The 17,328-nt window shown below is 36.3% G+C and overlaps 1 protein-coding gene across 1 annotated transcript in view; it reads left to right on the top strand.

The window, feature by feature from the left end:
• FMN2 (formin 2) overlaps positions 1 to 15,991 on the top strand; it is a 153,488-nt gene extending 137,497 nt beyond the window's left edge. The window contains exons 17-18 of the mRNA XM_041423507.1: positions 14,474 to 14,555; positions 15,965 to 15,991. Of these exons, the coding sequence (XP_041279441.1) occupies positions 14,474 to 14,555; positions 15,965 to 15,991 (109 nt within the window). The remainder of the gene's footprint in view (positions 1 to 14,473; positions 14,556 to 15,964) is intronic.
• Positions 15,992 to 17,328: the final 1,337 nt, after the last annotated feature.

Below are 17,328 nucleotides of genomic sequence, written 5' to 3'. Positions count from 1 at the left end.
CAGACACACTTCATTAGCACACAACCTATTGAATGCCTTTTGGAGTTTTCTCAGGTTTTGTTTTTTTAACAGATCATGACACCACCCTCACCACCCCCAATGCCCCAGTCATTCTAATTTTTGAATGGAATTTTAATACCAGTTTGTGCTAAAGTTTTTGGGGTCCATTACCTGAACAGTGGTTTTGGCAGAGCATGTAACTACTAAGCTACTATGAATCCAAGCAATGGAAGACTTGTTTTAGGCCTGAAAGTTGATTGAAGATTTTTATTAGCATATTTAGTCAGAGAAAGTCAAGGCATTAGGACATGGCATATTGTAAATATTTGTTTGACGATGCTGGGGAAAAGGAAGACTGAAGGAACAAGTCAATTAACCTTGTGTTAAAAAAAGCTCAGACTGAATGATATTGCAAATCACAGCTTGGGTGATGGGGTACACAAGAGCAAGTGTGGTATTATATGGCATAAGGAAATGAGAGAGTAGCTTTGAAAATCAGCCATGGTGTCTGGTCCATGTTTTAGAAGAGTTATGAAGTCTATACTCATCTTCATGCAGATAGTCCATTGTGGTCACCCTTTGTTTGTAAAAATTATGCCAATAATTAATCTGTTGCTTAAAAAGTAATAAATTTCATATCAGGAAAAGTTAAACTTATGCAAACATGTAAATTCTAAGCATTGTTATGTAATCCTACAACTATTAGCAGCTTGAATTGAAGCTACATCTGACCATAAACATTGGTAGGATTGAAGCTTTAGATTCATTAAATTATTGACATCAGCCTGTTTCTAGGTAATTTGACAAGAACAGGCCCTATTTTCAAGTATACTCATCCTATGTAATTGACACAGACATCTGACTACAGGTTTAGAAAGTTACTGAAAACTTCCCTGAGGCACCTGTATAGTCAATATTGTGTATACCGTATGTATTTGCTGTAGGTGGGTATGTTTTGGAACAGGAAGTCTCACTGAAGTGAGTAAAACTGGATTCTGCTACTACAGCAAGAGCATGGTGCAAATGTTAACACAGCACAGCAGATCTCTGGAGATCTCATTCATATTACTGACTGTCTAAATTAATTTTATGTAATTAAGTATATCTCTTTGAAAATTTTAAGCAAAATTTTAAGCAAAATGTCCTTTTATTTCAAAATAGTAAGCTATTTTTCTTTTAAAAAGTCCAAAAATCCTCCAGAGGGTTCTCACAGGAAAATAGTTTTCTTTAAAAGACATTAAGTAAATTATCACAAAGCTTCTTCCTCCTTAAACATCTAAAGTTTAAGAGAAGAATGGGATTGAGATACAATCATTTGACCCTCTTTGAGTTCAGTGTATGTGTATACTAAGAAGATGTGTTGAAGCACCAGAGAAAAAAGCTGTCTGCCAGCCTGTCCCTTCTAGGGCAAGGGTGGCTTTAGCCTGAAAGGAGCTGAACATGTATAACTTAAAAAATGGCTGCAGGGGCAAGATGTGACAGGGAAGGGCAAGGGCAGTGAGGAGGACATACAGTAGGAAAAGAAACTGGGAGATCCCTTGGAAGAACAGCGGGGGCACTGTTGTTCAAACCTGGACTCCGAACTTGTGGGTTGAAGGTGGCTTTCCCAGGGCGATAGACAGGACTGTGTAACTTCAGTCCAGGAAGTCACTGAAATTCAGACTAAAAATAATACATCCTGAATGTCACAAGTAGATTTTTCGTTTGAATTTTAACTTTTACTTGCCTCATCAACTTTAAAACTTCCACTCTATTTCATTTGTTCAGGTGAGGCAGGGTTTAGACTTTGGGGACCTTTGATGTCTGGTTGTGCTCAACTCTCAGATCTTTGGTATGGTGCTGCTGTGTCAGGTCTGGCGAAGTGAAGTTCTCTTCATTACATTCCAGGAATTAGAATGTTTTGGCCAAATTAGCAGTAACATTTTTTCAAGTAAGACATATCATTTTCCTGAAAATTAAGAGTCTTCTTTAGTTAAAGAACTGTCTTACCAAAGCCTTTGCACAGAAAATACCTTTTCTCCAATCATAGTTCAACCTGATCTCTGAAGTTGTCTTTTAGGCTTTTTTTCTTGATTTCGCATTTCTGTCTCTCTTAATGAAAGACAAGGTGGTGTGCTATGAAGGTGTCTTGGTATTGAGAAATCAAAGGAGAAAAATCTAAATGGAAAAATACAAGTTGCCAGAGGTGTAAGAATGTACATCATGATGGTTTTCAAAATCTCAGCCTAGATCAAGAGATCTATAGGTGACAAAAATCTGGAAACTGCCTATTGCCATTAAAATATAAATAATTATTTCAAGAAAGTAGATTTTCCCCCTTAGGTAATGTTCTTGGAGTTTTTTTCTGCTAATAAATTTGAGAAGCAGGCTAAAACGTTTAATGATGAGAGAAACTTCCTGTAATTGTTCGTTGGCAGCAAAATCAAGTGACAGATATGGTGAGACATTTTCAAAGACTGAGGAATGCCACCTTGGTGAGCTATTGACCACGTTTTTGCCTCATGAAACATACTTTATTTGCAATAATTTTTTATAAAATGTGTAGCTTTATTCCCTTGTCTTTTTCAGCTTGATCATCTTTATCAAGCCATGGTTGCTTTGGGTTTTTGTAGAATATTTTGTATTCTAGTTTCCATATGGACTGCTAATAGAGGCTCTTCCTTATTTAGTCTCTGCAAATATGTGTCTGTCTTACTCCTTTACAATAATTTAACCGAAGGATTTTTACAAATGGTATTTCCAAAGGTGGTACTATATTTTGTTAGTGATAGGTTAAGCATGTATGTTCTAACAAAAGCAGTCAGACAGTTCTTATTTTAAACACTTTTCACTTGGCATTTCAACTTGCATATTGGTTTGCCAGGCATTTATATGCAAAAGATAAACATTGAGGTGTCAGACTTTGTATTTCCTTAGGAGAAGATGAGAAAAAAAAAAATGGTGCAAAGTTAAAAACAATTAATTTTTCTGAAGTTTTCTACTGCTTTCACTCTTCTCTTATTTGAAGTAAAGCAGAACTAGAAAATACCATCTGTAGGGAAAATTATACATGATAAACTTTTAAATACAGTAGAAATAAAAATAAAAAATGCATCTGAAAATTTTCAAATACTACTTCTTTCTGATTAAGCATCTCTAAAAAAATCCAAAATAAACAAAAAGCCCACCGAAAAACAAACAAACAAAAAAAAAAAAAAAAAAAAAGGCAAAAAAGCCCACAAGAAAAGGAAAGCCATAATCAAACTTAATGGGGCATGTTTTGAGTTTTTCCATTGTGGTGTTGTTGTCATTGTCCTTCAAATATATTTATAATATGTCAGTCATAGTCTATGGTTTTCATCAGACTTTGCAAACTCTTGAAAGGTTTATTGTCAGTATAGCCTGCATTTTGTGCTTAATCAGCAAGAAAAGACTGGAAGAGCTGACATATTTTCCCTAATATTTTTGATGTTGTTTGAAAAGAGAGCTTATGATTTTGAAATTCACAGGCTTCCTGTTCAGCACTCTTATTATCTATACATGAATTTGAGGTGTTGCATACCCACAGATGCACGTTGCTCTCTGAATATAGTCAGGTAATGCACAGCTGCAGTAACAGCTCTGCAAAAGTCTCCCCTTCTTAGGAAAACTCTTAGGCAATCAGACCACCAATCTACAAATGCCAAGTTTTCCCTCCTGTTTTGGAAAAAAGTGTCTTTTATGAGCTGACCTATGAATGTATCAACCCTTTTCTCATTAATCTCTTTTCTTTAGCTTCTAAAAATGTTTCTTTATATTTCTGAATAAGATGTAGTCAATCTGAAGTGCACTATTCCAGTCTAGCATTTCTGTGAGAGCAAGAAGTATTTTTATTTTTCTTGACATCCAGCAAAGGCCTGCAAAATTGTTGCCCAGACCCTACCATTTTCCTACTAACCAGGAAAAGATACCCTATCCTAAGAATGAAAGAGAAAAAGAGCTCATGAAGCAACATTCCCAGAGGGAAATCTTGAAATGTTCTAAAAAATTAAAAAGTTAAGCAACTGCTGGTCCTGGAAATGAAATATAAAGCTACAGTTATTTATCAGAAAATCTCATATTGCTATGGACAACAATGATTCATCTTTAGGACTACATCTTTCCTTTATGGCCGTAGAATAGACCCTGGCTCATTACAGTAGCAAAAATCAGCAAGTCCTTTAGGAAATTTTATGTTTTAAAGTTCCATTGCTGTCAAATGTTAGTATCAATATCATCAGGTCATACATACCAGTTCAGACCTTAGTAGAAAAGTATCAGTGATATAGCAGAAGCTCATATGCAGGGCCACAGTTCCCTCTTCCCTTTCTCTGGGTGTGAGTGAGGGGTTTACACTTGTCAGTCCTCTCCAGCTCTGGATGTGCTTCCCTCTCTTCAGACCGTTTGCTGTTCTAGAGGGCCTGTGCAACTTGGCAAAGATTTGCCTTGTATTAGTTGTATTTCTAGATGGGAGAGCTGGAGGAGGAAAGAGTGAGGGGCAGATGGAGGTGCCCTGTAAATGCGGGTTTAAGGCAAACAAAGGCCCTAGCCTTTACTAAGAGTTGTGTTGCTGAGCAGAGGCTGTGTCAGGGATGCCAGCAGAGGAGAGTTCATAAGCAGGATCAACACAGTGGTAAAATTCTGTAAGTCCCTGATATCTTGCATCACACTAAGCTTGAGAATTTCTTTTGGCTGACTTTATTCAACCCTTTAACTCCCACGATAAATCTTTGACACATTAAAAATAATCTATAAACTCAGAAAAATGCACTCATCTCTCAAATGCAGAAGTTGCCCATTCCCGTAAGAATAGCAGTTAAGCTGGCACCTGGTGTGTCACACTGTGTATATCTAGATGAAAGGGAGATTCCTGGCCAGCATGTCTCCACAGCTCATTGATCTCCCTCTGCAGAAAGACTGGTATGTCTCCCTACAGACTCCTCAGCAGGATGATTTAAAACTTGCTGTTGAGCAATTCAAAGTCTGGCATGGGATATCTGCATGTTGCACAGTGAGGAGCATATTGGTAAGCTGCCACTTCTGCTTGCAGAGGAGGGCATTAAATCCCATAGCACGAGCAATGTCCTCTCAGAGTAATTTAAGGGATATTTTTTTAACTCTTATAATATGAACCAGTGAGTCAGACTTGAGAGTGAGACACTGAGGGACATGGGAATAGGTACTTGCAAAGAAATGCAGAGATGGAAGAAAGGAGAAGAAAAATGTATATGGAGCTGCAACATGAGAAGGAAATGATGAACATGTGGAGTATGTTTAGCGGGGTCAAATTTTGCTTGGCATGCTCCTGTAATGCCAACTAAAAGCTCCAAGTGTTATGTTAGTGCGTGGTCATGGGCAGATACATTTGCTGACATCTCTTGGAAGCTTTAATCTCAATGTGTTTATTACACTCTAACCAACTGAGCTGCATGCTGGTAGGCATGGGTTTACAATTCAGTTATATGGCATTTCAAAACAGAAGGTGATTTTACATGACATTCAATTGAATAATTACATGGATCTTCAGTTTTTGGGAGTATTTCAAAATTGTTAACCTGAATAGCTTTGTGATCAGAATATACTGTTATGGGCCCTGGGAAATCTACTTTTAAAAGCCTAAACACACCAAAGATTCAGCAACTAGCTGTGAGGCAGTACCTCACAAAGACACAGATAAAAGAGGTTGCTCAACATGTATGGTTTGTTTTTTTCTTCCCTGGGCATTTTTGGCAATTAGTTTTTCTGTTTGGTTTGTTTCATTTTGTCTTTTGTTGTTGTTTTTTTTTTTGTTTTTTTTTTTTTTTTAATGATTATATCATTGTCCTTTGGTTAGAGGGAGGTGAACAGAACTTTCATTTCTTAGAACTGCTTTTGAGGAAAAAGTTTGTGGGGGAAAAAAAGCATTTGGAGATAAGTATCTTAGTCTGGATCTTTGGTGGAAAATCCTTTTAAATACCTTAGTCTAACATTTTTAAGCAATCTTCTGTTTTATAAGACAGGAAAAATATTTCCATTTACAGCTGTGAGCCAACTGGTGCTTACAAATATTAAACCTAAACAAAGTGAAGGATCTAGTAAAAATCTAGTTCCAAATGTGTAATGTTTCCTAATTTTTGTGACTTGTGTGAGGTTGGATTCCAGAATGGCCCCAACGTAAACAGCAAAGGGTTCTTCAGTAGTATCTGTCTGGTGATGGTGTTTTACTGTGCTGCCACATTATGTTTCATCCTGTATGTATATTTTGCATAAAAAGAAGGTAGCTAACAGTCATCATTTCATAATGAAGTTTACAGAATGTTTTCATGGCTGTAATGTCAGACTGGGTGTGACGGTCAAAGCTGTAGTGATGGGATAGGATAGGATACCACTATTCCTACCATATGATCTTTTCAATCTTTTTTTAACCTTTTCCTGTTCACCACCTCTTGAATAAAGAATTACATTTGTCTATGATAAAAATAGGGGCTGTATATTCAATAGATACTTGCATATTGGTGAAAATAATTATATAATTAAAAAATTTTAAACAGAACTTTTGTCAGGCACTACACTTTTTATACTTGTAAGTGGTTTTATTCCAGGTAAAATGATCACTTTGGCATTTGAGGTGCAATAAAGCATTGCAATGTTTTACAAATGAGCAGCATTTGTCATTAAATATTAGCCTCCAAACGTTTGAAATGCTCACAAAGGCTTAAAACCTACTGTAACCCAGACTGATGCTGAGCTACTGAAGATGTGAACTTTCTTGCTCTCCAAGAGTTTGCCAAACCAGTGCATGGCAACATCCATTAAGTGTAAGTGCATGTCTCTGTGCATGTTTTATGCAGTCAGTAGAGGGAATAGTCTAATACCAGGAGGTTTTTTTACATACTTGAGAAGAACCTAGCTGTGTCTACAGTAATTTTTGAGTTGTTACATAATGATGGATGGGCACTTTTTACCTCATGCAGCAAAGTTAAAGGCCTCTTACTTTCCCATCTTGCGCACTGGAGATCTCTTAATGTTGTGGCTCTCCAGCTGACTTCAGGTTTTTCTATTTTCTCTTCACTGATCCCTTCTATTCCTTACTTCTCATATTTGCTTGTACTACAGGTCGGTAGCTATCAATTATCCAACGTAGTAGCCCCAACATACCCATCATAGCAACCCTTCTGTCCAGGGTATATCTCCATATTCTCTTTAAGAATCATCTTCTCCATGCAGTCTGTTCACCAAGACTCTTCTTATCCTTTTCCACACATTGGGTTTTTGCCTTCTTTTACCCCATCTGCTGCTTAAAAATATTTTACAGCTAACACAGAGTTTCACACTCCTCTTCATGCATGAGTTTCTTTTGCTTGCTGATTATGTTAACAGTTTTACCTCACTTATAGTCTTCTTCCCTTTCCTTATCATTTCCTGTTAGATTTCCTAACCAAATAGCCCAAGTGTAGCCAGCTGCTTTGAGAGCAACCTGGCTTCAGTTCCAAGAAAAACAGTCGAAGATGATGACTAACTTTTCATAGAATAATTTCAATCTTGATACATAAAATCTGTAGAAAAGTGATTTCCATCTTGCCTGAAGGTAGCCAGGAACGTCCTACAACTGGCCACTCTGAGGATTTAATGACAAAGGTCATAAAATGTATTTAAATGGGGATATGTATGTTTGCATTTTATTACAAACATAGCCATTCTTTAATAGTTCAATTCTTTTACTTCATTACATTTTCAAGGTGAAATCCTCTTTAATGTTAAAATTATAATGTTTAAATCATGTTTTGCACAGTATTCTCTTTATCTTATTTATTCACATCTGTGTATCTCTTTGTAGACAAGAGCTGAACCCCTAGATCATCAAGAGTATGATTGCCAGAGGGAAACTAAATACTTCTAAATTAGAATGCTTTCAGAATATTTTAAGTGTTTGGTGAAGCACAGTGAGACTGTAAATGGGAAAGTCTAATTCTCATTTCAGTTGGCCTTGAAGCTTTATTTTAGGCCCATTTGACATGATGCACACTAAAAAAAAAAAAGTTAAATGTGTTCCCCAAAGTCTACACTGTTGACAGAGGAGGTATCTTATTCTGCTACAGATTATTTTCTATGTTAAGTGGCCAGATTGCAATGTTTTAATCTATTTGTCTGTGGTCCTCTGGGTGAAATCATGATTAATCACTGTGTCTTTCCAACAGCCACTGTCTGCCTCATGGTCCTTGAATTAACCATGCAAGGAGCTGGCAGGGATGTCAGGATAGTCTAATACATTATCTCTCTGTTGGTAGGCTAAAGTTAGGTTTCATTAGTTTCTTTGAGGGGACCAGGTACATTGCAATGTACTTCTTATCTGTATAAAGTCTTTGCAGTCAGTTACTGAATCATATCTGTGTCATCACTTCAACCCTGTTGGCATGAAAGTAAAAGTTCTACATTTTTTTATCAGACTTTTATGTTGGAAACTGTAATTTTCCATTATGGGTTTTATGTTTTGGTTTCTCCCTTAGCAAAAAAATGTTTTTAATATTTTAGTCAACGAATAAAATATAAGAATAATACCCTGGAAGAGTTTAAGGAGAGAGTTTTAAAGTTTTCTGCCCTTGAAATCTGAAAGACATTTGGCATTTGATAATTTAGTGGAGAATTTTTTATTTGGTTTTATATTTAAAGGTGCTATTATTGTTATAAACAAGTTTAACTCAATATTCAACCCAGACAAAGCTACTCAAAATATTTTGGCAACACTCCTTTTATTTAACTGATAATAAGCACTTGGTAGTATAAAGAGTATTGGCCTCAGCCTTGTTTTGTGTTAAAAAATGCAGAACATCTGCAGAAAAATGTCTTTTAGGTTTCATAAACTATACTGTCAACTGCAAAAGTAATATCTGTCTGAGTTTATCATGGAAGTTTCTGTGAGCAGCTCTGCTATTTGAGGCATAACTCTCCAGTGCTCTCACTGTGATTACATTTGTCATGTCACAGTGCTCGCTAGTGAAGTGTAAGGCAACCAAGCCTAGATGGAGCCAGTAAGAAATGAATCTGTCTGCCACAGATACTTCAGACAAAATTATTAATGTTTAGTGGCAGGGAAGTGGCTACCCCTTCAATGGATTGAATGATGACAGAAAGTCTCAAAGCCTTGATAAGGTTGTGGCCAGGCTGGCTTTTGGTCTAGAAGGTAGATAAAAACACTCTGTCTTTTGGGTTTTTAAGCATGTCTGGTTTCTTTTTTCCTGTGTGTGTGCTGAAGTGAAACTTGCTTTTTCATCATACAGGCTGTCTTTAAACTTAATTGTAATTTTTATATTTTTGTCTCACAATAAATATGAGGTACAAGGAGGTGATAGTGCTGGAGAAAAGTTTTTATTATGATAGAAGTAAGAAACTGCTTATTTTGTTACAGGTGACAATTGAAAGACTCAGTCTTATTAAGTAGCAGATTTCAGGACTATAATTCTCAGGCTCTGTAAGTGACTGGCTATTCATTCCCTTGTAGCTTTTTTGTTTGATTTTTTTTTTTAACAGATCCACTAATCGCCCTATGTTCTATATTCCCTACATGTTTTCTTATTGTTGGGGCTATTTGGACGTATATTCTTCCTGAAATAATGCAAGAAATGCTTTAGCTAAATCTATTATTTAAGGAGATTCAAGTGATGAACACTCTTCACAGGTATTTATAGAATCTGTCCTGGGCCTGAATAACTCTGCTCTTCAGATTACTACAGTGAGAGTTAATCAACTCTCTGGTTGTCTAGGCTGGGAACTCTAGTTTTTGTAGAATTATGTTCTCACTAAGACAAAATCAAGAAACTACCTGGGAAAGGAATAAGAGGCAAAAATTGCCAAAGGTAACACAGCTGATGTTATATTTTCTGTCAAACTAATATGCTCACTTTTGAGCCAGAATTGGCATAAGATGGGACAGGAATCGATAGTAAATGAACCAAAGTCATTTTGGCGAAATAAAGTGATTTTGAGAAGTGGTTGTTAAGTATGAAGTGGGATAGTTTGAGCATCAGTTTAACAAAGTTTAGCACACTGCAAGCTTGCAAGTCATTCCCACCAACTTAGCAAGTTAAGGGTACCACCTGGCTTCTCCAAGAGCACACCATGTCTTTTCCACCTCCATCTTCCTCTCTCACGCTCAGATCATGCCTGGAAGATCTGTCCTGCTTCTGAGGATTTGGTTGCCATTGAGAGTGATGGCTCTGTAAGGGGACCAAACAAGCTTCCCTAACAGAAAAGTATTAGTAGTGGAGAACTAAATAGTTTAAGTAAAAACAGATTTTCAGAACAATAAATCAATCACATGCCTGCTTTTGCTTAAGTGTTATAATTCTCAGCAATTGGGGAACACTCACCTTCCTCAGACTTTTCTTCCACAGTCTCCCCAGTGGCAGCCTATTTTTCCACAGGAGGCCTGACAATTGAATACCCACCCCTTTCCTAGGAATATCTTTTTAACTGCTTTTGGTGGTTTTTTTTGTTGTTGTTTTTTTTTTTTCTCTTTGAGCTCTGCATTGGCACAGTGGTAGTGTCATTTTGGACTGGAGCTTGGAAATATGTTGTTGTGTTGCTATTGCTTCTCCTTTTGTGACTGTTGGGAGTCTTCTGTTGTTTTCTCCAAAAATCCTTTTTCCTCCTCCCATTATTGAATTAGGTCCATTAGTTTCTTCATAAAGCTCTGTCAACTCACCACAGTTGAGTTAACCCATAATCAGTAGTGTTCATGCAATTTTTGCACTTTTTTGTCTTCAATTATTTCTTGCACCTCCAGGTGATCCAGGTCCCACTGAAGTCAGTGGGAAGTAGCTCAGGAAAAGCCTGAGCAAGAGGAAGGTACACAGGGATTTGCTTGCAATAGTGAGAAATATGGCTTGAACCAGCCATGAGCTGACAAGCAATGTGCTTTTTCTTTTGTCTTGTTAGTTTAATACAAAGATGAAAAACACATTCATGGCCAATAAAGAAAACCTAAGATGACAAAAACTTGCCAGTGGCAATTATTTTCCAACTGGACTAAGACTATTGCCCTTACTTCGAAGGTAACCTTTTATCTGTTTCTCCAGATCACACAGTTTGAACAGTGCAGATGCTCCTACAAAACCCATCCTTTTCCTCTTCCAGAAGGATTAAGTTATTTTAATTGTACATTTAATAAAATCTTAATTAAGCTGAATGATCAGCCTTCGCAAAATGTATTTTCACACTCTCAAAATTGCTAACTACACTCACTGGTTTATGATTTGGCCCTGTGGAAGGCTAATAGTTGCCTTTGCCTCTATTACACCAGTCTGCTGGCTTTTCTTTTTTAGATACAGCTGTAGATTTATACACTTCTCCATGCTTCCACATTTAATATGGTCACAAACTAAACTTCCTTGAAGTGCCTTTGGTGCACTACCTTCACATTTCTCAGGCCATTTCTTGCTGAAGAAGCATATGTTATGGGTCACATGGGCTTCACTGAGTCTCTATCCAACCACTTGCAGCTTCCTACACAGACAGCAGGATGTGAGCCAGGAGGCTGTGGACTGTCCCAAACCCACACAGTGAGTCAGTGATATGGTTGGAACTGGAACTGAGTGGTTGCTAGCTCTCAGCCTTAAGTGCATTAGGGAGTAATGCTTCTCATCTTCTGTATTTCCCTTGGTATGAATAAATAGGCTCAAACTCCAAGGAATTTCTTAAAAGCTCCCAAAACCTTGAGAACCACAACCGTACTATTGAGACCAGCATCTCTTACATAATACTGGAAATTTGGGAAACACAGCCTTAAGATTGTCACTTATCAGTCTGGAGGTTGTGGATCATTTTTTGAAGTGCTGTCTCAGGGACACAGAAGTTCTGACTCCCTTCTTCACAGAGTGGCATGTTATTAACCTTTTGCTGTTTCAAGTAGAGACAGCCTTTCTCCAAAAAGCTGTTTCTCTAATTGGAGCAGAATATGTAGAGATGTTACACTGACAGTGACACTTAATGGGACCTGGTCTTTAGAAAAGAGCTGCATTATCAAGGGTGTCAAGGGTTCCTTACTGTATGAGGATTTTTGTTTTGAATTAACATGAGACCCACAGAGAGCTGTGTTGTCTCGTGACCTGGTATATTAGCAAGCAGTGGGTAATCTGTCCTGGAAGGGGGATGTTTAGGTGGGACAAAGACTGGAATTGAAGATTCCCTGGCATTTCCCAAGAATAACATATGGATCTGTGAAAACTGATTTGGTAAATATTTTTATACGTTACATATGCTGCCATTTGCATGTTGAGTAGTCCAAATACCTGCATATATTACACTGCTTCGATAAAATAGTCATTTTTAAAATATCAATAGTACTTGTATAGTCCCTGTACATGTACAGGGATTTGATACTAATTTACTCGCATGTAAGATTTCATTTTGTTATTTAAATGATGTCTACAGTGAAGGGAGCCAGCTATACTTGTATTTGAAAAAGGGGAAATTATATGATAGATGTGCTATTTTATATCTGACTTTGTAAGAGTGGCTTTTGATAGGTTGGAATGTGTCTGAATATTTAGAAAAGACCATGGGAAGGTCAATGTCACAGATTTCTTTTCCTCCTTTGGAGAAAAGTAGACATGAAGCAGAAGAAAAATTGTTATAGAGAAAAGAAAATACCTTTGAATTCTTCTTCATTCTGCATCATTCCCGTAAGTTTCTATCTGAAACTATCACCACGTTTTAGCTGCCACCTTTACTGAATCTACTTAAATACATTTTAAAGGTGAATTACTTGGCTGCTTGACATTTTTGTTCTAGATTATGCTGCAATGTGTTTGATTTGCAGTCAGAGAGGAAGCATTACAGCTTGAAATAACAAGTTCCAAAGCTTTTTTTCCCTCAGACCTGTGCACATGAAGGTCTCCCTACACTAACAACATACAAGGCCATCAAATGAAGAGGGCAGGTTGTGGAAGTGCTGGAAAATAACTGACATTTAAATTAATTTTTGAAACTATAAATTTGAAACTTATGAAAAGACCAAGGTGTGTCTGGTGAAGTAAAGTAGAGATGAATATGAAGGGGGTTTTTTTTAATGTGCTTAGCAGACTCAGCTGGAGCTCAATTTTCAAAGTTTTGGCCCTTACCACACACACAAAAATATTCAAAAATAATAGTAACACAAAGCTGGATTCTCACTGTGTAGCCTCAGTGAAATAACAGGCATACTAGTGGTCTGGAGATGAACTGCAAGGAACCAGCCAAGGATATATGATTTCTTAATATCATTCAACTGTTGTTTCTTTTTACACTCTTGGATAATGGTGAAAAGTCAGACTAAGTGCCATCTCAAATCCATATTTTTGGCAAGATCAAGCCAATATAGGATTTACATTTTTGTTTCCTACTTTTTTATTTATCACAAAAATTCTCATCTCTCATTAAAAAAAATAAATATCTCACATGATTTAATTTTCTCTTATAGAAAGTGTTTGTATAAGTCTTTGCAGCTCAGAGAATTCATAACAAATATCTCTATTATCAGTGTTCTAGCAATCATGTGTCTTTACAAGGTTGATATATAAAATGAGTGAAAATTGTAAAGAAACATTTTACAGTGTGACATTGAACTCATCAGCTGGATTCTGGTAGGTTCCCAATCTGAATGTAGTCCTCTGCCTTTCACAGTTTGTTTCCTATCTACATGACAAAAAAGGACATTTCTCTCACCAAAAATGTCGTGGCATTTCACAAGATCCTAATTTGGTAGTGTTTGCCATATCAGGAAGCACTAAGAAGTGGACCCTTACTTTTAGAACCTGCTCCTGTCTTTACATCCAAGCAGCCAAAGTGCATTCATTCCCAATGGTCATGTAAGCCTTGAGGTTCCTCAGCTTTGGAATTAAAGAGATCCGTGCTGTCACATTCATCACCTTGGGTTAAACATCATGTTCCATGGAAATTTTAATTTTTTTTTTTTTTTTTTTTTTTTTTTTTTTTGTTTTTGTTTTTGTTTTTAAAGTTTAGAGAAAAGACTGGAAATTTAGGTTAAGCTATTATGCCATTTTAAATACAAACAAAAATTGGTGGAGGGGAACATAGCTTAAACAAACTTTGTTTAAACTGTGAGAAGTTGTGAGGGTTGGAATAGATGAAGATATATTTAAAACAGTGATAAAAAGGAGTTTTCGTAGCAATATGTGCATGAATGCTCTGAAATGTAAACTTCGTATCATCCAGTGTATTTTAAGCCCTCATACATTTGAATCTTCAGCTGCAGTAAGTACTGATTGCTTTTGTAATTAGAATTGATTATGCAATTGATTATGCCTGTCCGTGTAAGTGCCGGGTATGGCTACAACAGCCCTGGAGTGCAAGAACTGTTTTGTGGAGCATGCTAATGAATATATGGAGAATAAAATTATCCACTTGTGTCCTCAGGCCTTAGCTTGTAAGTTTTATACTGCATTGTCTTTTTAAATGTTGTTGGTGTGCAGTAGTATTTATAGATTTTGTCTCTCTGCAGAGTCAAAGAAGCAGAGGAAGTCTGCAGGCAGAAAAAGGGGAAGTCGCTATACAATATTAGACCAAAACATGACTCTGGAATTGTAAGTAAATTTGTAGCGATACTTCTGTTTATATCACTTGTTCTATCTTTTCTCTTTGCATTTTACAGGTAGGTTATTCTTGATGCATGTTTTTGTTCTGGGTTGCTTTTTGTTTGTTTGTTTGTTTTTTTCTTGAATGTTTAATATTTTCCTTAAAGGAAAATTAACAAACTTGAAATCTGCCTATGAATATTACTCCACAAAATAGTTGTGGCACAAGCAAGAGCAGTTTATTATTGCCCCATTGTGCGAATCTATGTTCTTCCCAGTCTTGGTGTAGGATGCACACAGAAGGCAGAAAGGCAGTTTTGGTCTTCCAGCTTATTCAGTTTGTATTCACTCTCTTTTGTACAGATACAGCATGAAAGGAAGAATTTTGATAGTTACACATTTTTCAAGCCGGATCACTGTATCAGATACAATGTTTTCTGATCCACTGATATAGATTTGTTTGGAATAGAAACACTAGAAAAAGATAATACTGTGCCTCCACCATTCTTTTGAAAACAAATTATTTCACTGATAATAGAGGGGTAATTCTGGTCATTCAATGAAACCTTTCCCCTGTGATTGCCTAACCATTGTAAGGATCATGACTGATTTTACAGAAAAAATTATTCTGGTACCTCACATTTAATTCATAACTGTAGCAACTGGCCATCATTTACATTTGAAAATATTAGAAGATTTTTTTCATGTGTCTGTGTCCCTTTCTGTTTCCTCTGCTCCCCACTACCTCGAGACATGACTTAATTATTTCGTACTTTGTAGTCATAGCTGTGTAGTCAGATTCTGTGACACATCTTTTAAATGAAGCATGAGGTAATTTACTGTATTCTAACTAACATAATTTGATACAGGAAGCAATAATATTGCATTTATTGTTTCTTATTTTGAATGTTTAGTGAGAGTTGACTTTAGCTAGTGCCACAAGAAATGTAAATGGAGTGCTAGCTTGGTAAGGAGTTATAAACTACATTTTATCAATTTTATTTAAAAGCAGATCAACATTTTATTTCAAAAAAAAAAAAAACCAACCAAATTAACATTGTTTTGCATTTCTCCATCTAACTTATATACTGCTGTATATGAAGACACTGAGAGATTTCTTTTAAGAAATAACTATTTGTTTAAATATTCCTGTATCATTCTTATTTGCACTGAAACAGGGACCTTCAGTCTTAGTGAAAATTTGATGAGGGAAAAGGAAAGTAAACAAAAATATTTCACAAGCAGTGTATAGCTGTAGTCTACTTCAGTTCTAGCTTCAAAGTTTATTTGTGAAGTCAGTTCTACAGTAAATATAATCAAACATTTGCCTATGTATTTCTATGCTTTTCATATTTGTGTAAGGTGGTTTTGTGTACTCAAATTTTGTCATTATTTTTAAAATTTATTTTATTTTTCAGAAAGCAAAGATAAGTATGAAAATCTGAGAGAAGAAATTCAAAAGTCATTGTTACCTGGTTACCAAAATTCAACATGCCTGTGGGTGGGGAGTGAGAGGGAAGAAAACTCCATCATCCTGATCATTTGATTCCTTGACCGTTTAAAATTTTGCGTTTTGTTCTCTAGAGTTTTCCACCAACTGATGTGTTATTGTGCATTCATTCACGAATGTAATCACTTTAATGGAGTGCCCAGAAATAGACTAGGTATGGGCTTGAAACACCTTCCCTATACTCTGTATCTCCTTTGCCACTCAAAAATGGTATTTTGTAAAGTGTATGGTATATTACAAATAGGACAAGTCAGCATGCATAAAAAGTGATATCTGCATCAGTTCTGAACATGCTGAAGATTGCATTAAGTTGAACTTCATAAGAATGCTACTTGGTACAGTAAAACATTTCCATTCCTACTGGCAACATCTGACACAAATACTTCATGGCACTGCACTTAGTTTAGGGAAAGAAATGTTACTCCTAGTGAATTGTTTGTATCCGTTTCATGTTGGCATTTGTAGTTTGTATTTTGAATTGTTAAGTGCTGTTTATACAGTATAATCAATGCTTTCCCAACCTGTTTGGTTGCCCTCCATAACTAAATATTTGTGGAACAAGATGTTTACTGTAACTATGTTTAAAATCGATAAGGCAGCATACTTTTACTTCATCTTCTGCCAGATAGTGAATGCCAGGTGGTATGGAGGTCAGAAATCCAGCATTAAAAAAAAAAAAAAATACAGAAAAGCACAGAAGTATGATAGAGAGTATGAGAGATTTGGCTATTATAGTTTGTTAATATATAAAGCAGCTAATACTTTTACATGAACTTTAGAAGGTATAGTATAGTTTTAACTGCTGATCACTTAAGTCAGACTTTTGGCCACATGTACATGACTTCCCTTCTGGAATTAGCTTTACAGTTAATTTAAAACTCCTTTAGAGAGCTATTAAAAGATGTACATGGAGACAACATTTATGGAAAACAGTAGCCTATTCTAGTGACAGAACATAGACTACCAACTAATTGACATCAATTTCACACTTACAGAATTACAGCCATTTCCTCCAGACTTTCAGTGTCCCTGACTAGGAGGTTAATGATTGAAGTATATGACTTAGGGCTTCCATTTTAGACCACAAGCTTACTTCCTTTTTGCAATCCAGAATTTGCTGTATCAGTTTTGGACTGCTCAGCTGATAACAACCCCTTCCTCCAGTCCTTATTTAAGAGTCCCAAACCAATCAGCGTGATTGATAACGTTTTTCTTTCTAAGCTGATTTTTCCTGAAAGCAGACTGTGTGCGCAACTCAGTTGGACGCACGTG

Source organism: Onychostruthus taczanowskii, unplaced genomic scaffold, assembly GCF_017590055.1.
Source record: "Onychostruthus taczanowskii isolate IOZ18803 unplaced genomic scaffold, ASM1759005v1 scaffold78, whole genome shotgun sequence".
Lineage (NCBI taxonomy): Eukaryota > Metazoa > Chordata > Aves > Passeriformes > Passeridae > Onychostruthus > Onychostruthus taczanowskii.
The sequence above is the reverse complement of the archived record's forward strand: the minus strand, read 5'-3'. Positions and strand labels throughout refer to the sequence as shown.